At 61.0% G+C, this 19,295-nt stretch overlaps 3 protein-coding genes across 7 annotated transcripts; 1 reads left to right on the top strand and 2 right to left on the bottom strand.

Moving 5' to 3' along the window:
* Window positions 1–20: 20 nt before the first annotated feature.
* On the bottom strand, window positions 21–1,867 carry NUDT17 (nudix hydrolase 17). Its single transcript, XM_079329675.1, has 8 exons — window positions 1,773–1,867; window positions 1,469–1,591; window positions 1,205–1,376; window positions 1,077–1,102; window positions 903–995; window positions 728–826; window positions 307–491; window positions 21–204 (listed from the first exon to the last, which is right to left on the bottom strand). The coding sequence occupies exons 1-8, from the start codon at window positions 1,839–1,841 to the stop codon at window positions 39–41; spliced, it is 933 nt and encodes a 310-aa protein (XP_079185801.1). The 5' UTR covers window positions 1,842–1,867; the 3' UTR covers window positions 21–38.
* A 632-nt stretch (window positions 1,868–2,499) lies between these two features.
* Window positions 2,500–9,343, top strand: SEMA6C (semaphorin 6C). Of its 4 annotated transcripts, none has more exons than XM_079329664.1 (18): window positions 2,500–2,848; window positions 3,421–3,570; window positions 3,650–3,764; window positions 4,052–4,109; window positions 4,192–4,248; window positions 4,415–4,516; window positions 4,675–4,765; window positions 4,842–4,964; window positions 5,215–5,303; window positions 5,546–5,763; window positions 5,943–6,068; window positions 6,140–6,295; window positions 6,497–6,760; window positions 7,258–7,404; window positions 7,628–7,705; window positions 7,795–7,850; window positions 8,058–8,099; window positions 8,482–9,343. In XM_079329664.1, the coding sequence occupies exons 2-18, from the start codon at window positions 3,462–3,464 to the stop codon at window positions 9,234–9,236; spliced, it is 2,586 nt and encodes an 861-aa protein (XP_079185790.1). In that variant the 5' UTR covers window positions 2,500–2,848; window positions 3,421–3,461; the 3' UTR covers window positions 9,237–9,343. The 4 variants fall into 4 exon arrangements, with proteins under 4 accessions (XP_079185790.1, XP_079185789.1, XP_079185788.1 ...); XM_079329663.1 differs by having other exon boundaries at window positions 3,404–3,570; XM_079329662.1 differs by lacking the exon at window positions 2,500–2,848 and adding an exon at window positions 3,024–3,163 and having other exon boundaries at window positions 3,196–3,570.
* Window positions 9,344–17,581: 8,238 nt separating this feature from the next.
* On the bottom strand, window positions 17,582–18,699 carry MLLT11 (MLLT11 transcription factor 7 cofactor). Of its 2 annotated transcripts, none has more exons than XM_079329677.1 (2): window positions 18,580–18,699; window positions 17,582–17,924 (listed from the first exon to the last, which is right to left on the bottom strand). In XM_079329677.1, the coding sequence occupies exons 1-2, from the start codon at window positions 18,633–18,635 to the stop codon at window positions 17,669–17,671; spliced, it is 312 nt and encodes a 103-aa protein (XP_079185803.1). In that variant the 5' UTR covers window positions 18,636–18,699; the 3' UTR covers window positions 17,582–17,668. The 2 variants fall into 2 exon arrangements, with proteins under 2 accessions (XP_079185803.1, XP_079185804.1); XM_079329678.1 differs by having other exon boundaries at window positions 18,621–18,699.
* Between the last annotated feature and the right edge of the window lie 596 nt (window positions 18,700–19,295).

Raw genomic sequence — 19,295 nt, 5'->3', positions numbered from 1 at the left:
CTCCAACAGGGACCCGGATCCCACGGGAAGTTTTTCTTTTATTCCCGGTCGCCCCGGCCGGGCCCCGCCCGCCGCCGCCCCAGCGCGAATTTGGTGCCGGTGCTGACGCGCTCCAGGTCGGGGCCGTGGGCCGGAGCACGGCGCAGGAGGATCCCGGTGGGAATCTGGGAGCTCTGGAAGCCGTCGGCGCTCAGTTCCATGATCCTGGGACAGGAATGGGGTCAGGGATGGGGCCAGAGGGGCTGGACAGCCCCAGGGGCTCTCCAGACTCGTGTCGCTGTCCCCACGCTGTCAGGAGCGGCTCACCCCACGGTGGCGGGCAGTTCTCTGGGGAGTGACCCTGGTCCCGATTCCGGTCCCGGTTCCGATCCCAATCCCAGTCCCGATCCTGATCCCTCGGCTCCATCCTCGGTGGCAGCGATGGCGTCCAGGACCAGAGGCTCAAGCCAGGCCACAGCGCTGACCTCACACGGACTCGGACACAGCTGGGCCTGGGCATGGACCCCCGTGGAGGAAGGGACCCCCGGGGGGGACCCCAACCTCAATTGGGACCCCAACCTCGATAGGGACCCTTGAAGGGACCCTAACAATGAGTGACACCCATGGAGAGACCCTCATTCTCAGAGAGACCCCCATCTAGAGAGGGACTCCCCCACCCATGAAAGGATCCCCCACCCATGAAGGGACCCCCTCACCCGTTAAAGGACCCCTCCGGAGGTGCCCCCACCTGCAGGCGCTCGCGGGGCTCGGCCGAGCGCAGCCCCAGGTAGGTGACGATGTGGTGGCAGCGCGGTGGCCCCCGGCTCAGCGCGGGGGGGAACAGGGACTGCGGGGAGCAGGGGTGACCCCGGGGGCAGGGCGGACACCGGGGGGTGTCACCCCCAGCCCAGCCCCGTTTTTACCTCCCAGAGGCCGAGCAGGCGCCACGAGAAGGTCCCGGGCTCCAGGCGCAGCCCCGTCTCCTCGGCCAGTTCCCGCAGCCCTGCGGCCACCAGCTGGGCATTGGGGGGGGTCAGGGTCACCTGTGTCCCCGCGCTCACCTGGGCACCCCCTGCCCTCCCCACGGGTCACCTCACCTCTTCTCCTGGCTCCAAGTGCCCACCTGCTTGGGGGGACAGGGGTCAGGGCACCCCGAAACACCTGTCCCCACCTGAGTGAGGGCTCAGGGGACCCCAGATCTCCTGTCCCCAGTCCTCGCGCTCACCTGGTGGCACCCAAACGTTGGGGAAGTGGCGCAGGGTGGTGGCTCGGCGGGTCAGCAGGACGTGGCCGCAGGCGGCCTCCAGCAGCACGGCCACCGCTGCGGCCACCCCCGGGTGTCCCCCCCGGTCACCCGGCGTGGCCCCCCCCAGCTTGGCGGGGCAGAAAGGGGGTCTCTGCAGGGACAGGGGACATCAGGGGTGCGATGGCTCCCTGGGGGGACGCGGTGGCTCCCGGGGAGACACAAGGGACAGGTGGCCCCGCGCACCTTGAGGACGGTGACGGCGGAGCCGGGGAAGGGGACATCGGAGATGAGGAAGTGGCCGCGCTCCAGCCCGCAGCTCACCAGGGCCACGTCCGTGTGCGCCGGGCAGAACACGCCGGTGACACTCTGCGGGGACACCGCGACAGCCACGGGGACACCGCGGCCGCTGTCACCGCACCGCGACGCTGCATCGGCCGCTCCCCCTCCCTTGCGCTGTCCCCCCCCATCGCCTCCACAGTCTCCAGACCCCTCCCGGTGCCCCCCGGTCCCTCTCGGTCCCTCCCGGTGTCCCCCGGTCCCCCCGGACCTGCCCGAACGCCGCCGCCCCCCGCGCTCCCGCCCGCTGCACGTGCACGAGCACGCGCGGGCTCGCCATGACGGGGCGGGGCCACCTGGGGCGGGGCCTCTTTGGGGGCGGGGCCTCAGCCGCACCGGCGATCGCGCCCCCTGCAGGGCCACCGGGAACGGTCACCAGAGACCGGTGGCGGGAGACCGGGGACAGTTTTGTGTCCCCGTGTCCTGTGCGTGTCCGTGTGTCCTGTGTCCTTTGTGTGTCCCCCATGTCCTGTGTGTCCCCCATGTCCTGTACGTGTCCCCCGTGTCCCCTACGTGTGTCCATGTCCTCGTGTTCCCCCACTGGGGACACTGTCACCTGCCGCGGGCGTGGCCACCCCCGGGGCTGCTGCCACCCCTCAGGGACACGATCGGCACTCCGGGGACTCCGCAGTGTCCCCAGCGCTGCCACCCCGGTCCCCGACAGGCGCCATTCCGGGCCGTGCCGGCAGGTGTCACCCGTGCCCGCCCCCTCGGGACCCCCCGGCACCCCCCCGAGTCTCGGGGTGTCCCCAGCGCCCCCCACCCCTGAGGTGTCCCCAGGGTCCCCTCTGCGCCCCGGTGACCCTCGGGGACCGGACAGCTCAGCGTGTCCCGGTGTGTCCCAGTAACTCCCAGCAGCTCTCGGTCGCCACTCAGGCGAGCAAGTGGCCACGCGATGGTGCAGGTGACAGGTCCCACCCTGGGGACAGAGGGGGACACGCGGGGGTCGCCATGCCGCACGCGCGTGGGCCGGGAGGCTCGCTCGGGCGCGCGCCCACAATCGCACGCGGGAGCGCGCACCGGCAAGAAGGGAGGGGGGGGTGTCACAGCCGTGCCCGCGCACACGCGCGTGCAAAAACCACCCCCCGTCCCTCGGCAGTTAATGAGGATCATCTCATTAACGGGGATTAACGCCTATCTATAGGGCGGCGGCGGGGGGAGTCCCGCGGCGGGGGCCGCGCCGTCCCGCGGGGGTCCCCGGTCCCGCCCCCGGCCCGCTCCGGCCGGTGCCCGGTCCCGGCCCGTTCCGGGGCGGAGCCGCTCGGCACCGAGCGGGGAGCGGAGCCGGTACCGAGCGCCGCGGGGTCCGGAGGGGCGGGGGTTGGGGGGTGTTGGGGCAGCGGGTGGGGAGCGCTGGGGCAGGGTGGGAATGGGGTGGGTTTGGGATGGGTTTGGGGTGGTTTTGGGGTGTAGGTTGGGTATTGTGGGGTGTCGGGGCAGGGGATGTGTAGGGTGCTGCACGGGGCCATGGAGTGTTGCGACGGGGCGGTTTTGGGGTGTTTTGAGGGTTTGGGCGGGACGCTGACTGTTGTGAGGGTCTCGTGGGAGTGTTGGAGTGTTGGGGGGTACTTGAGGCGCTGTGGGAGCGGTGTCGGGGTGTAGGTGGGGTGTTTTGGGGTGCTGGGGCGGTGCAGGTGGGTGCACCGCTGTGCTGGGGGACGTGTCCCGGCACTGCTGGCGGCGGCTCCCGGAGCACTGGGAGCACTGGAACAGGAACATTGGAGAGGGGGCACTAGGGACACCGCGAGGGGGTACTGGGGACCTCTGCGCGGACTGGGGACACTGGGAGCACTGTCCCCACACTGTCCCCACTCCGCCTCCCCCCCCATCCCCGCGCCTCAGTTTCCCCCCGCTCGCAGCCCGGGGCGGGGCGGGGGGGTCGCTCTCAGCCCCACCCGCGATGCCGGGGGTCCCGCTGCCCTTCGTCCTCGTCCTCCTCCTCCTCCTCGGGGCTCCCGCCCAGCCCTTCCCGCGGGACCTGGTGGCTCGCAGCACCGTGGGGCTGGCAGGTGAGCTCGGGGGGCTCGGGGGGCTCGGGGGCTGCCGGGGCGTCACCGTGGTGACAGCGGGGTATCCCCCCTGTCCCAGCCACGGCCGCGTACCCGCGTTTCGAGGGGCTCCGGGGGGACAACGGCACGGCGCGGCTCGGCCTGGACTTCCAGCGGATGCTGCGGCTCAACGGGACGCTGTTCGTGGCCGCCCGGTGAGCGCGGCCGGGCTCCGTGTGCGGGACGGAGCTCCCGGTGCCGGTGCTCGAGCATCCCCGGAAGGGCTCGGGCCAGGATTTGCACACTCGCGTTCCCTTGTCAGTGCTCGGACCCCCCCGTTCTGACCCTGTGCATGTGGCGGGCGTGGTGTCCCGGTGTCCCCTTGCCCACCCTGACGTCCCCCTCTCAGCCCCGGTGTCCCCGTGTCCCTTTGCCCACCCCGGTGCCCCTTACACGCCCCGGTGTCCCCGTCTCCCTTTTCACACTCGCCGCCTCCCCCCAGGGATCACATCTACGCCTTCGACCTGGGACAGGACAAGGGGACGCTGTACCCGGAGCGGGTAAGGGGGAACAGCGACCCTGGGGACAAGAGCGGTACACAGGGGGTGACCACTCACCCCCTGCCCCCGTCTCACCTGGCAGCACCTCACCTGGGAGACGCGGGACAGGGAGAACTGCGCCATGAGGGGCCGGCGGCAGGTGAGGGGGTGTGGAGGGGTGTTAAGGACTTGGGGATTTGAGGTGCAGGAGTTTGGGGATTTGAGGTGCAGGAGTTTGGGGTGCAGGACTCAAGATGCAAGGGGCAAACAGGGTCTCAGGGCATAACAAGGTGGTGACGCCGGGGTCCCCCCGTGTCCCCCCACAGGACGAGTGTCACAACTACATCCGAGTGCTGGTGCCCCGCGACGCCGAGACCCTCCTGGCCTGCGGCACCAACGCCTTCAGCCCCCTGTGCCGCACCTACCAGGTGGGGGTCCCGGGGCTGCGGGGGGCTCGCAGCCTGCTGGGGGTGGGTGAGATGAGTGTGGGGGTTCTCAGCCCCGTCCGTGCTGGGGCTGGGGATGGCACAAGCGGGTGCTGAGTATTTGGGGGGGTCTCACGGCCTCTGGGCGTGTTCCCCCCCAGGTGGGCAGCCTGGCGCAGCAGGGTGACGAGGTCAGCGGCCAGGCGCGGTGCCCCTTTGACGCCAAGCAAAGCATCGTGGCTCTCTTTGTCGGTGGGTGCTGGGCAGGCGAGGGGACACGGGGGTGGCCGGGGGGCACAGGGGTGACCCGGTGTGTCCCCCCCCGCAGATGGCAGCCTGTACTCGGCCACGGTGGCCGATTTCCAGGCGAGCGATGCCGTGATCTACCGCAGCCTGAGCCCCGGGCAGGCTCCCCTGCGCACCCTCAAATACAGCTCCCGCTGGCTGCAGGGTACCCAGAGCGGGGCTCGGGGGTGCGGGGTCTGTGGGGATGGGAGGGGGGTACACGGGTGTAGGAGGGAGGCGGGCAGGGGTTACAGGTGTGGGGGGATTAGGGGGTGCACGGCTGTGATCTGGGGGTACAGACCCATGGGGACATGGGGGGGGCAGGATGGAGGGGAGGGGCTGAGCACAAGGGTGTGGGACAAGGACAGGAGGTGGCGGGGTCTGATGGCCCCTCTGACCTCCCCTGGCCCCCCCAGAACCCCACTTTGTCCAGGTGCTGCCCTACGGCCCCTACGTCTACTTCTTCTTCAGGGAGGTGGCAGTGGAGCTCAGCGCCCTGGGCAAGGTGGGTGCGGGGACGGGGGCACAGGGGGAGCACCCAGGGGTCCCCCCAGGCTGGAGCTGAGCCAGGGGGGACTCCTGAGCCCCTCACCAGGGTATCAGACCTGTGGATGCCCCCTGATGTGCCTGGGGGCAGCGATGATGCCCGGGGGTGCCCCGGGCGCTAAGCCCAGGTGTGCAGGTGCTGAGCCCAGGTGTGCAGGTGCTGAGCCCAGGTGTGAGGCGCTGAGCCGGGTCCCTGCGCAGGTGCTGGTGGCCCGCGTGGCCCGCGTGTGCCGCAATGACCGCGGCGGGTCCCCGCGGGTGCTGGAGCGGCGCTGGACGTCCTTCCTGAAGGTGCGGCTGCAGTGCTCCGTGCCCGGCGACACCGTCTTCTACTTCGATGTCCTGGAGGCCGTGACACCCCCCCAGACCCTGCACGGGCGCCCCGCTGTCCTCGCGCTCTTTGGCACCCAACCCAACAGGCAGGGACACGGGGACAGGGGACAGGGGGATGTGGGGCAGGGGGATGGTGACATGAGGGACTCACAAGGGGACACAGAGGGACAGCACAGAGGGGAACAGGGCATGGGGACACACCTGGGACACCGAGAGGCCCTGGTCGAACCAAGGCCACCTTGTCCCCTCCCCGCTGTCACCGCAGCATCCCCGGCTCGGCCGTCTGCGCCTTCTACCTGGCAGACATGGAGCGGTCGTTCGAGGGTCCCTTCGCCGAACTCCGCGGGGCCACCTGGAGCCCAGTGCCGGAGGACAGGGTCCCTCAGCCCAGGTACCCCCCCCGCCACACCGGGACCCCCCCGGGGGCCGCAGACAGCGCGTCCCACACCGGCTGTGCCGCAGGCCGGGCTGCTGCGCCGGGATGGGACCTGCGGCCGCTCTTGTCACCTCTGGGGACTTTCCCGACGAGACGCTGCTGTTCGCCAAGGAGCACCCGCTGCTGCACGGAGCCGTGAGCCCCGCGGGCGGGCGGCCGCTCTTCACCCGCACCGGCACCAGGTGCGGGACGGGGACGGGGACAGGGACGGGGACAGGATGGCCTCGGGATGGAGTGGCCCTGGGGACAGGGAATAGCTCATGTGAGCAGGTTAGGGCGCTGCAGGGTGCGGAGGGTCCCTGTCCAAGGCTCCTGTGAGGGTGTGCGGGGTCCCCGGGCGCGGCCCAGCCCCAGCCCGGCTGTGGCCCCGTGTCCCCCCGCAGGCTGACCCAGCTGGCCGTGGACACGGGCGCGGGGCCCCGCGGCGACCAGACCGTGCTGTTCCTGGGCGCCGAGGACGGGCGGGTGCTGAAGGTCCTGGCAGCTGCACAGAGGCCCGAGGTCACCCAGCGCCCCGGGGGCACCGCGGCACCGGGGGACACCCGAGAGTTGGGGGACAGCAGGGACAGCAGGGACAGCAGGGACAGCAGGGACAGCAGGGACAAGGCGCTGCTGCTGGAGGAGATCAGTCTCTACGAGCCCGGGCGGTGAGCGCCAGGCAGGGGGGTGCCCAGGGCTGGGCTCCGGGGGTCTCGGGGGGCTGGGGATGCTAGAGGGGGCTGGGGGAGCTGGGGGGGTTATGGGGGTCATGGGTACTGGGAGTGCTGGGGGGCACTGAGGGGTTGGGGGGGATTGGGGGTGGGCTTTGGGCACTTCGGGGTTGTGAGTGCTGTGAGGGTTTGGGGGTGCTCACCCCGGTGCTGTGGAGGTTTGGGGGTGCTCACCCCGGTTCTGTGGTGCTTTGGGGTGCTCACCCCGGTGTTGTGGGGGTTTGGGGTGCTCACCCCGGTGCTGTGGTGCTTTGGGGTGCTCACCCCGGTTCTGTGGTGCTTTGGGGTGCTCACCCCGGTGCTGTGGGGGTTTGGGGTGCTCACCCCGGTGCTGTGGGCATTTCGGGTGCTCACCCCGGTGCTGTGGGGGTTTGGGGTGCTCACCCCGGTGCTGTGGGGGTTTGGGGTGCTCACCCCGGTGCTGTGGGGTGCAGGTGCCGCAGCCCGCGCGGGGCCGGGGTCCCCAGCCGGGTGCTGGGGCTGGAGCTGCACCTGCCGGGCCGGGAGCTGCTCGTGGCCTTCGCCGGGTGCCTCCTGCGGCTGCCCCTGAGCCGCTGCGGCCGCCACGGCTCCTGCCGAGGGTGAGCGGGGTGTGGGGGCGCGGGGGGCGCGGGGGGCGCGGGGATGGGGGTGCAAGGGAACGAGCGGCACAAGGGGATGGGGGTGTGGAGAAACAAGGGAGCGTGCGAGGGCACAGGGACACGGGAGTGCCCAGAGGCACGGAGGTGTCCGAGGGCTGGGAGGGGACAGGGGCGCACACGGGCACAGGGGCACGGATCCAGCGGTGTCCCCGTGTCCCTGCAGGAGCTGCCTGGCTGCCCGGGACCCCTATTGCGTCTGGCTGCCCTCCAGGGGCTGCGTCCCCTTTTCCGAGGATCTCCCGTGAGTGTCCCTCCCATCCCCTCCTCCTGGGCCCTGCCCCGTGCGGGGACACGCCGGGGGCACGGGGTGATGTCCCCTCTGTGTCCCAGGAGTGGCTTCCAGCAGGACACGGAGGGATCCCTCGGCATCAGCGGGAGCTGCCAAGGTGAACTGGGGGAACACTGGGAGCACTGGGAACGTGGGAATGCTCGGGGATTTCTGGAGAGATGAGGTCATGGGGGGATGCAGGTGACACTGGGGTGGCTCTGGCACACGTGGGTGATGCCAGAGGATGGGGAGGGCGTGGAGAGGGAACACGAGTGGCTCCAAGGGACACGAGGGGGCCTGGCCCGACCCTGCTGTGCTCTTGCAGGGGCTGCACTGGACAGTGACGAGGACGGGGACCTGGCCCACGGTCAGTGACATTGTCTGAGTACCCTGGGGAGGGACCCTGGGGACAAGGGAGGGGCGTCCCAGGGGTGGGCGAGAGACCCCAGGGTTTGGGGAGGGACTGTGGAGTCGGGGGGGGCCCAGAGATAAATAAGAGACCCCCAGGGATAGAAGGCGGACCCCAGGGGTGGGATCAAGATGCCAAGGGTGGAAGACGGACCCCAGGAAAGGAGGAAAGGAGACCCCAGTGACCAGGAGGGACCCCAGGAACAGGAGAGGGATGAGAGGGAACCATGGGGACAAGGGGGCACCCCAGGGACGGGAGGACTGTGGGAGGGGGCGCCCCAGGGGCGTGAGTGGGGCCGGGGGTCTCGGGGGTACCGGGTTTCTGACGGGAGGTCCCGCAGGGGTGCGGCACCCCGGGCCGGAGCCCGAAGCCACGGTGCCGGTGCCGGTGCTCGTGGGCTGCGTGCTGGGCGCCTTCGCCCTGGGAGCCCTGGCCACCGGGCTGGTGGCCACCTGCTGCCAGCGCCCCGCCCTCCCCAAAGCCCCCCCGGAGCCGCCCTGCGCCCCCCGGACCCCGGCCCCGCCGCCCGTGCCCCGCCTGTACCCCGCTCTGCCCCCCCGAGCCGAGCCCGAGCCCGAGCCCGAGCCCGAGCCCGAGCCCGACCCCCAGCCCAAAGCCGAGCCCCCCGCGCTGCCCCCCGCCCGCACATCCCGGCCCCGGGAGCCCCGGCGCGGCCCCGCCGCAGCCCCGGAGCCCCCCGGGCCGGGCCCCCCCGAGCTTCTGCAGCGGCTGCAGGGGGGCTCGGGGTGGCCCGGGACCCCCGCGAGCAGCGGCTCCTTCGCCAACCGGGTCCTGCCGCGCTCCGCGGGCCCCGCGCCCCCGCTGGGCCCCCACGACCGAGCCCCGCTGCGGGTGGACGTGCCCCCCGACAGCCCCCCGGCCCCGCGGCGGCCGCTGGCGCAGAGCCACTCGCTGGGGGGGGTCTCCGTGAGCCCCCCCGGGCCGGCGCGGGGCCTGACCCGCATGCACTCGCTGGGGGCACCGGGGGGCTCGGCCTGGGTCCCCCGGCCCGGGGTCCTGGAGCGCTCCCTGTCCATGAAACCCCCCGTGCTCCCCAAGCCGCTGCTGCTGCCCGCGGCCCCGGCGCGGCCCTGAGACCCCCGGGACACCCTGAGAGACCCCTGGGACAGCCCTGAGACCCCCGGGAACAGCTCTGAGACCCCCGGGACAGCCCTGAGACCCCCGGGACAGAACTGAGAGCCCCGGAACAGCTCTGAGACCCCCGGGACAGTTCTGAGAGACCCCGGGACAGCTCTGAGACCCCCGGGACAGCTCTGAGACCCCCGGGACAGCCCTGAGACCCCCGGGACAGATCTGAGAGCCCCGGAACAGCTCTGAGACCCCCGGGATAGCCCTGAGAGACCCCGGGACAGTTCTGAGACCCCCGGGACAGCCCCTCTGCGGCTGGGGGGACCCCGGGCTGTCACTGTCCCTTCCCGGGATTCAGAGTTCCCCTGGCCAGCTCCCCGTGGAGTTGTCAGGGTCCCCGTGTCACCAGGACAGTCCCTCTGTCACCAGGGCAGTCCCCGTGTCACCAGCAGGGCGATGGGGTCCCTGTGTCACCAGCAGAGGTGACAGGGATCCCCCTGTCCCCACACTGCAGTGACAAGGTTTCTGTGTCTCGCATCCCCCTGCTTTTGCGTTTTTTAAATTCTTCCTAATTTATTTTCTGTCTGGGGGGTGGGAGTTGCTGTCACCCCCTTGGGGACACCACGGGGGATACGTGGCCCAGCCCATCCTACTGTGTAGGAGCAGGGCTGGGCCAGGGCACCGCAACAGTGCCGCAGGATTTTAATAAAAAATACAGGACAAAAATAAGTGTTATAATTTCTACATGCCAAAGTATTTTCTTGGCAGGAAAGGGGGGGACAGGCCCTTGTGCTCTTGTCCCAGAATTCGGGGAATCCGTCCCCGATTTATTCAGTGATCAGAACTATAAACCTCCAGATTAATCAAATAATTAATTTAGCCCAGGAAGGGGATGGGGGTGATGGGAGGGAAACGCGGCTAATGAACCCCAAAGTGGCTAATGAACCCCAAAGTGTTTAATGAACCCCAGAGTGTGTTAATGAACCCCAGAGTGTCTAATGAACCCCAAAGTGTGCTAATGAACCCCAGAGTGTGTTAATGAACCCCAAAGTGTCTAATGAACCCCAAAGTATCTAATGAACCGCTAAGTGTCTAATGGACCCCAGGGTGTCTAATGAACCCCAAAGTGTGCTAATGAACCCCAAAGTGTGTTAATGAACCCCAGAGTGTGCTAATGAACCCCCAAGTGTGTTAATGTACCCTAAACTGTGCCCATGAACCCCAGACCGTGCCCATGAACCCCAGACTGTTCTAATGAACCCCAAACCTTGCCCATGAACCCCAAACCTTGCCCATGAACCCCAAACGGTGCCCATGAACCCCAGACTGTTCTAATGAACCCCAAACGGTGCCCATGAACCCAAAGCACACTCAAAGCTCTCTGGCCCACGCAGGCTCGGGCTCGGAATCCCTGGCACGGCACAGCCCTGCCTGGGCTCCCGTGGGAGGGAATTTACTGACCAAAAAAATGCTGCTCTTGGCTGGCAAAGCTGCTGGTGTTTTTCTGTGGAAGAGCTGGGGGTTGAATTCCGGGCAAAGATCAAACCCTTCTCGTTTTTGGTGGGCTCTGACACACAGATACTTCCAGCAATGGAATCGGGGTTCCCCTCCCAAAGGTGACACCATCCTCAGCTTTGCTCCTCCAAAAATAACCCAAACCAGTTCCCATCAGACACGTGCACTTTTTATTTTTCATTTCCTCTTCCAAAGGGGAAGCTTTTATCCCAGCTGAAGGGATTTTTTTTTTTGCAAAATCACCTGTTTTGGGGAGAAGGATGGCGATAATTGAGGGTGGCAGTGGGGAAGGCACAACGCAGATCAGCTGCATGTTAAAAAAGGTTTCAGGTATTTAAAATTGGAAATTTTATTTGAAAAAGGTGACATTTTTATCTCCAAGGCTGTCATGTCTGGTTTCATGTGCTACCAGTTTACACCACTGGCTAGTGTGGGAAATAGAATATTTGCATAAATATTGTAAAACCAAGGAATTTTTTGTTTCTGGTGTTTGGATGAAAAACTCCATCAAATTTTTCCCGAAACAGGTGAAGGGTGGTTTTCCCTGACAGTGAGATGCTCCATGTGACAAACACTCAGTGTTGCCTCAACCCAAAAATCAACGATTTTGGAAGGAGAAAATCCTGGCTAAAGGGAAAAATCCCCTCCACACCTCTGCAAATGTTTAAAGCCACACGCCAGGGGAATATTTGTGCTGCCATTGCGGGTCTGCTCCCCGGATTTGCAGGTCCTTGCACAAGGTCTGTGCTCAGGCTGGAATTCCCAGGCAGCTCAGCACTAATCCAGCTGCTCTGGCAGGGGGCATTTCTCCATTCCCAACAATGCAGGTATTGACATCCCAGAGGGAGCTGGGATCACCTGGCTGGGTGAAATTTTGTGGAAAAGCTTCAGGTCAAGGCTTCAAGGCTTCACCCTGTGCTCCTTGGAGTTATTCTCCTCCCAGGAGGAGACAATTCCAAGTCTGAAATACCCGAGTGTTCCACCCCAATGGGCCTGACAGAATCCAAAGTCAAAATTTTCACCTTTGAAAGAACCACGTGTGGGGAAAAAAGAGAAAGTATGATTTTGATGGTTCAGGAATGGAACTTCCAGCCCAGACAGGAACAGAAAACTCTCCTGGATGATTCCTAAGTTCCCAAACAGCTTTAGGCACATTCAAGAGCTGCAAATAAATATTTTAAATCTGTAAACATGAGTTGTTGCTTTGGGAAGGCAGAATTTGTCCAAGCAGAGAGGAGAAAGCTCATGTGAGTGACTGAAGGTAGCGCCACCTAAACAGTTCCCCCTTTGTCTTCCTGGCGGGTCCCCAGCCAGGAATGATTTGTAGTAATTTGGCAAATAATTCAGAATAATTAACAGCTTTAGCAAACAGTTGCTGAGCAGGGCCAGTCTGCAAACAGACAGCACTGATGTAACCCGTCCCTGCGAGCGGCTCTGCTTGCTAAGCCTCTTTTCCTGCCCCAAGTTAATCCAAATAACGGAGTATCCCGGGGACACGCCGCCACAACTGGGGGGTGACACCCCCTGAGGAAACAGAGCAGAGCTCTGGGGCTGAGCTGGAGTCTGTAAATTGTCTGTGAGTGACTCCCGGATAAAGGAACAGTCTCTGCCAAACGGCAGCGGCCAGTTTGGCATCTCTTCTCCTGAGGGCGTGGGGTTTCCAGGAAAAACCCGAACTATTGCGGCGTGGTTGAAGCGCCGGGGCACAGTGAGAGTGTGGGAGGAACAGCTGGAGCAGCTGGAACAGCTGGAACCTTCTCCCTTGGGACTGAACCCCGTGTGGCACCATCCACGGCCTCGCTGCCACCGCCTCCCTCTCACCTCGGGAAGAAAGCGCACGCCAGACAAAAGGGTTTCCTTCTCTCTTCCTTGAATAGAAACCGGAGGGGAAGGGCTCCAGTGTGCGGCTTCGGACTCCTGGGATTAGGAGAACAATGTGGGAATGCAGCAGGTTTTAGCAGGAGAAAGAAAACAGCACTGCAGCTCAGCAAAACAAAGCTCGCAGGGTAAAGGAGGTTCAAACAGCCCCCAAGGCCACCGACCCATTTGAAGGTCGCATTGATGATCTCTCCCAGCCTCAATAATTTTATTTTGCACACATGAGCAAAGAGCAGCGCACAAATTAACATCCCTGGCTGTGCAGAGCTTCCTTCCCTGCCCCTTCCCTCGGCTGCATCCTGCTCCCAGTGCAGGAAACTGGGACCTGTGCTGGGTGCCAGAGAGGAAAACACTGGAGCAGCGCGGGTCAAGGGATCGCTGCTCTGCCACCAGCAGCTCCCAGAATTTAAATTACTTGTCTCTAGACTCTAGGAAAAAAAAAAAAAAATGGTTAGCTGTGGGGAAGAGAAGGGAATTGAGAAGTGAGGGGATTAGATAAACTTCCACTCTATCAAATTCCTAAATCCAAAGTTAATTAAAGGTCAAGCAGCATAAAGGATGGTTTTAAAAAGCAACACCAACCTTTCTGTAAGGAGTTATCAGAGCTTCAATGTGGGACAGGGAACATTTGAGACAATTTCACTGTTTATCCAGGTTTATATGTTACAGTCAATTAATTTCTGCAGCAGCAGGTTTCCATTTTTATTATTTATTTTTATATAACAGCAAGAGCTGCATATGGCAACATCAGACATGGCGCTTCATTTAAAATTCAATTAGAATTCAGTTATTTCTCTTGGTATCCATCACTGTTTCTTTACTGAAGTTTGAGCTGGGATTAAATCAATAAATGACGACTGAAATGAGATAAACAAGGCTTCTCAGCCCCCAAACAATGATTCTTCCTGCAATTGACCCCAGCAGCTCCTATTCAATGCAGACTCTGTAAGAATGGGACAGGAAATTACCCAAATGGGCGCAAGCTCAGAGCAGAGACCCCACAATTCCTCTTTAAAAGGGAAAAAAAGAGATCCTGTTCCTCAGATGAACAGATTGTGGGCACACAGAGGGAAGTTCACCTAAAGTCCTTCTCATTTAACCCTTCCAACCTGGCTTTTCTCTCGTTTCACCAGATTCAGCAAGTTTGTCAGGTTTGTTTCACGGAATACTCGGTGAAAACAGCCCAAGCCTGGAGTTTGCAGCACTTTGTAACCAGATTCCCCCAGCCTAGCTAAAGATCCTGGTTCCCATTTAAAAACGGGAGAGGCGAGGAAAATCTTTATTTGGGAGTGTTAAATTAGATGTTTTTTGTTGAAATTGAAGTGGCTGGTGATGCCATCTCGTGGGAAATACAGAATTCACCTCTCGGGGCAGCAGACACAGCTGTTCTGAGCCCTCTGCTGCTGCAAGTGAAGTGGAAGGAAAATTTTGGGTATTTTTGGGCAGTCCCACGCTGGGGTAAAGGGGATTGGAGCCAGATCAGTCTGCAGACACTGAGCATCACCCAGGCTACAAAAATCCTGAATTCTATCCCCTCTGGGTTTGTGGAACATCATCAGTTAAAGAGTTGTGCCAGGAACATTTTGGACCATTTTTCCTCCTTTAAATTAGGGGTTTTCAGAGCTTCAAGGGTCTGAAAGGTTTGAGAGCAGGGCTGGCACAGGCAGAGAGGTCTGGGTGGGAATGTCAAGATCTGAGATTTCAGAAATTCCCTCTGCTTGCCAAGCAAACATTCACACAGGTGAACAGCCCCACTTCACCAAAGAATTCGTCACATGCAGAAGTGCTTGAAGGATGAGGCAAAAAAAGCTTCCCAAAACTTTTCAGTAGCCTCAAGACTGCACAGAAACAACAGTTGGGGTTTCCCCCAAATACACAAAATTCACTTGATGAGTTATTAGAAAAAATTTTATTACTCAAAAAGAATTTGCAGTTAAATCAAATGAGGTTTTCCCAGCCAAAATAAGGCTCAAGGAACATCAGGAAACCTATTTATTTCCATCTAAGATGGGAGAGAATAAATGAGGAGTAATCTACACATCCCTTAGACCTGCCTATCCAGGAATTTGCTTACTCAGTGTTGACACAAAGCAAAGCAGCACTGGCAACAAAGAGCAAAGCAAAGGGTTCCATTCTCGGGATTGGCACGGGTGGAATTGTAGTTGTTCTTCTCTTGCAATCAGCCAAATCCATTTTCTGCAGGCACTGGACCCACCTTGATTTCCACCAGCGCCGGATCCTCCCTCAGCTCTGCAGGAAACATCCCGGGGCAGGAAACTGCAACGGGGCGGTTTTGGCCACTTTCAGCACTTTCCCTTTCCTAAATACCCATCTGCCCTCTACTGGAGAGCAATCCTAGGGATTGTTATCCCAAATTTAATAAAAGCCTTGGCCCTGCTCCGTTTATTACACTCGAGGTCCCCTTGGACCTTTCCTGAGGTGGTTTTGGTGCTGAAGGGAAGAGCCTGAGAACTTGCCCCGGTGTAAGAATGAAGGGCGGGATGGGATTTTTGTGATGGGATTTGTTCTTTGGGTGAGCGTCCACCACACGGGGGTCCCACATCCTCAAAGATCGCACTCCCTCCTTCAATGGGAGTCCTCTGAACCCCTCACGGGGGTCTCCTCTCCTCAGACCCCCAATATCGCAATCTTTCCCCTCACGGCGCTCCCTAACGCCCCTCACGGGGGTCCCCTCTCCTCAGACCCCCAATATCGCAATCTTTCCCCTCACGGCGCTCCGTGATGCCCCTCACGGGGGTCTCCTCTCCTCAGACCCCCAATATCGCAATCTTTCCCCTCACGGCGCTCCGTGATGCCCCTCACGGGGGTCCCCTCTCCTCAGACCCCCAATATCGCAATCTTTCGCCTCACGGGCTCGGGCTCCGCCCCTCCCGCCGCTGCCTCACAAAATGGCGGCGCCGGCAGCGAGCCCGGGAGGCGGCGGAAGGATACGGGAGTGAAAAGAACAACAAAAGAGTCCTCCGAGGAGGCAGAGCAGGATAGGGCTGGGCCCGCTCGCAATCTGCCGCAGATGGAGCTGTGGGGAATGCGGGATTTTCTCATTCTTTTCTCCCCGTTCTCCCCGCCCGGGGCCGTGGGCAGAGCCCGGCAGGGGAGTGCTTTCCCGTGGCGGAAGGATATCAATCGGCAGAGCTGGATCGCCGTGACGCGTCCCTGAAAGTAGATCCGGCCGAGGCGTTTTTGCGCCAAGTACAAAATGGCGGCGGCGCCTCAGTGAGGCGGAGCGGTTTTGGTATCTCTTGGAACTTTGATAATTAGGGTTAATAAATGTATCTCTGTTTGTATGTGTGTATTTCAGTAATTTGAGCATACCTGTCCTCTCTGAGCGCTTTCCAGTCCAGGATTTAGCTTCCCTCAGGCTGCCAACCCCCCTCTCCAAGGTGTTACCCCCGTGCGTGCCCCTCACTTGCCCGAAACGCTCTTTTTTTGAGGTAAAATTTGAGCTCCGGGGCCTGTTTATTCTCTTGGGTGTCCTCCTGTGGGGCTTGGAAAAGCTGAAGTGTAAGTAATATCCTTAATGTGCTTATAATAATCCTTTAGGCTTAGTTTTTCCACGCTTAAGTCTTCCACAAATGTGCAAAGACACAGGGGTGAGTTCTCACCGTAAAGAGATTCGAGACATTTTAATGCCAAAGAAATCAATGTCAGCCTGCGTGTCCACAGGAGTGTGTATGTTTTTAACTGATTTTATTTCAAGTTTCATCATAAATACTTCTGCAGGTTTTCATGGTCGAGAACGCAAACAGCTCTGCAGAGGAGAGTTGTCATTTTTCACCTCTGGTTTTACACAGATGGTTCAAAATCAGCACACTTGATTATTTCTGGAGATTACAGGAAGAGCTGCATCCGATTTTCAAAGCAGAATGCAGATTTTTCTGATTTTTTTTTTGCCTATTTCTGGCAATTTTAAGTGCTGCTGAGCCTGCCCCAGCCACATACCCCCGACTCTCAGGATGATTTTGGGATGCTCCACATCACTTCATCCCAACCAAACTCAAAAAAAGCACATTCGAACCCAGAAAACAATCTTGGGCAGCGCAAAAAACATGTTTAAAAGCCAAAAGTTCTTCCAGGTTGGGTTTTTCCTCCCCCCCATTTTGAGATGATGCTCAGAAATAAACCTCAGCAGGTGAAATCTCCCCCGAGAAAACTCAAGGCTTCCACTTGAATGAATGCAGCGTTGTTTGTTGTTTTTAAAGGCATTGATTAAGTGGGTGGAAAACCTGGAATATTTTCTTTTGGGGGTAAGATTAAACTAAATTCTCCATCTTTCAGCTCTGCCCCATCACCCTTCCTGACCCCACGATGTATCCAGCGTCTCGTGGGGCATAAAAAAAAAGATGAAAAAAATCAAATCTGGGGCAATAATCCCCCAGCCTTGACCCCACCAAGCAAGGTGAGAGCATTTCCATGTCTATTTACCCTCCTGGACATCGTTTTTTCTGCTTGGGCTCGTACCACGAGGCTCAAAGTGATTGTTTTTCTCAAGAGGAAGGTTTGGGCACATCCCTCCCTCTTCCACCTTGCATTCCCGAGGGGAAGGGGAAGGGACGAGGCAGATTTTTGGTAAATTGGGCCAGGGGAGTGCTTTCTGTGGAATGAGGCCGATTCCCATCGCTCCTCCAGCGCCCTTTTGCACAAATGAGTTTCTTAAAAAAGCACATGAGAAATGAGCTGAGAAATTGTCACCCAGGGCGGGGACAGCCACTGTCACAGGGGGTGGCACCTCCCAAATCCTCTGGAAACGGAGAGGGGCAATGGAGGGGCGCTGTTTCTGCCCCCTCCCCTGGTTTTTGCCCCTGGGGCTGTTGCACCGTTGTGATCCCAGAAAAGGGGGGACAGGGTGGAGATTTTCGGGGAGCCCATCACCATTGAGCGAATCAGCGACAGCAAAACCGACCAGAGACCAAAAGAAACAAAAAAAACCCCAAACCCAACAGGCTCCAAAAGTGACAACAAAACCAAATCCTGGCATGCCTGGCAGAAGGAGAGAGAGCAGGGGGCTGAGGAGGGGCGGGGGGGCTTCAGATGAGATCGAAATCGAAGGAGCTGATGCTGGCGATGGGAGCTCGCCAGAAGTTGAAGGTGTTGAACTGCAGCAGAGTGTCCTCCTCCTGCGGCAGGTCGTGGCCCCGCTCGCCCAGCCCTGCCTTGGGCTTGTAGGGGGCCGTGTCCGGCAGCCCCAGCCCCTCCAGCTCGGCCGTGTCCAGCCGCGGGATCGGCATCCTCCAGTAGATGAACGAGTCGTACTGGCTGCTGATGGTGTCCAGCATTTTCGGGCTGTGAGGGGGAAGGAGAGGGAGGGGAGAGCTCTACCAGGGACACGGGAATTCCGCGAAGTGGGCAGGAATCTCAGGTGTTGTCCCCAGAAAGGAGGTGGTGGTGTAGGAGAGCATGGGGTGGTTGAGACCCGGGCTGTAGGCTGGGTCTAACTGCAGGCTCGAGCTCTGCCAGAGTTTTATCCACAGCCTTGGGCACGGCCCTTCTCTGCAGGGATCACAAATCCGAGGGATTTTGGTCACCCCGTGCCTCAGTTTCCCCATCCAGGGCAGGGGGGGGATTATCCTGCTCCTCCCCAAATCCATCCTGCCAGCACCGGGGAGCAAGCAGCGTCCAAATGAACCCTTTTAATTCCCTGTGTTAAATCCCCAAGGCTTGGGCAGTGAGGGGGGGAGGGTCCCTGTGCAGCCCCCGACCCCACCCCATCCCTCCCTCTCTCCCTGAACCCTCTAGAAAGGGCTGGAAGGAGCATTCCCGGCACAACCCACCCATCCCTGCCGTGCCATCCATCCGTCCATCCATCCGTCCATCCATCCATCCATCCGTCCATCCCTGCTGCAGAATTCCGCTCTGCCCCACCCCGAGCCACCAAAATCCGGGCAAGGAGAGCAGGAGCAGCCGCTGAGTCACTGCCTGGCAGGGTTATGTCATTCACCTCCTCCACTGGCATCGGAGGTGGGGGGAAAGCAGACCAACCCAAAACATCCTCATTTTCCTGCCGATTCCCCGTCCTGAGTCTCGGGAACCAGAATTGTCAAGGATGATTCAGGCGTACATGAGGGCTGATCAGCTGCTAAATTTATGTCACTCAGAGGCTATGAAAGGCTCCTGTGTCGCCTCCTCCGGGTAAACCGAGCCACAGGACTTTAAAATAGTCTCTTTCCACGGGAATTTATTCCTAGGGATCCATCCCGAGGGATCCGTCTCTGAGTTTTTGCAGCGCGACATCAGAGAATTATTAATGGTGATGGGTGCTGCAGACAGCGATTTTTAAACTTCAAAGGGTGAAAAATTGGAGTTCAGTGGCAAGAGAGGGGGAAAGAGAGTTTAGTGACAAGTAAAATAATCAAATATCTAGTAAAAAGGGAGTTAATATGGGGGGGAACTCCTCTCGTGTCGCGTGTCACCCCTAAAAAAGAAGCATTTTCCAAGGGGATGAGTGTGGTCTGCCCATCCCCTGGAAGCAGAACCACCTTTATCCCGCTGTCTGCGAGCTTATTCCCCCCTCAAAAAGAAACTCCAGCACCCCCCGCACCCACCGCCCGTCCGGAACCGGGAGCATCCCGAGCAGCGCATCCCCGCGCTCGCATCCCTTACCTGCCCGGGCTGAGGAGGAGCTCGCTCTTTGTGCCGGAGCCGCGGCTCTGCTGG

Source organism: Erithacus rubecula (assembly GCF_903797595.1).
Source record: "Erithacus rubecula genome assembly, contig: SUPER_33_unloc_1, whole genome shotgun sequence".
In the NCBI taxonomy this organism is placed as follows: Eukaryota; Metazoa; Chordata; class Aves; order Passeriformes; family Muscicapidae; genus Erithacus; species Erithacus rubecula.
Note: the sequence above shows the minus strand (reverse complement) of the source record. Positions and strands in the feature narration are given on the sequence as shown.

Bases quoted from the DNA above. Each gene is read 5' to 3' on its own strand.
- SEMA6C (XM_079329664.1), top strand. From the start codon at position 3,462: ATGCCGGGGGTCCCGCTGCCCTTCGTCCTCGTCCTCCTCCTCCTCCTC. The intron at 6,761-7,257 runs GTGAGCGCCAGG...TGTGGGGTGCAG, and splicing joins AGTCTCTACGAGCCCGGGCG to GTGCCGCAGCCCGCGCGGGG. The intron at 7,706-7,794 runs GTGAGTGTCCCT...TCTGTGTCCCAG, and splicing joins CCCTTTTCCGAGGATCTCCC to GAGTGGCTTCCAGCAGGACA.
- NUDT17 (XM_079329675.1), bottom strand. From the start codon at position 1,841: ATGGCGAGCCCGCGCGTGCTCGTGCACGTGCAGCGGGCGGGAGCGCGG. The intron at 1,592-1,772 runs GTCCGGGGGGAC...GTGTCCCCGCAG, and splicing joins GGGCGGCGGCGTTCGGGCAG to AGTGTCACCGGCGTGTTCTG. The intron at 205-306 runs GTGAGCCGCTCC...TTCCTGTCCCAG, and splicing joins GAACTGCCCGCCACCGTGGG to GATCATGGAACTGAGCGCCG.
- MLLT11 (XM_079329677.1), bottom strand. From the start codon at position 18,635: ATGAGGATGTTTTGGGTTGGTCTGCTTTCCCCCCACCTCCGATGCCAG. The intron at 17,925-18,579 runs GTGAATGACATA...TCCCCCTCACAG, and splicing joins CTCCGATGCCAGTGGAGGAG to CCCGAAAATGCTGGACACCA.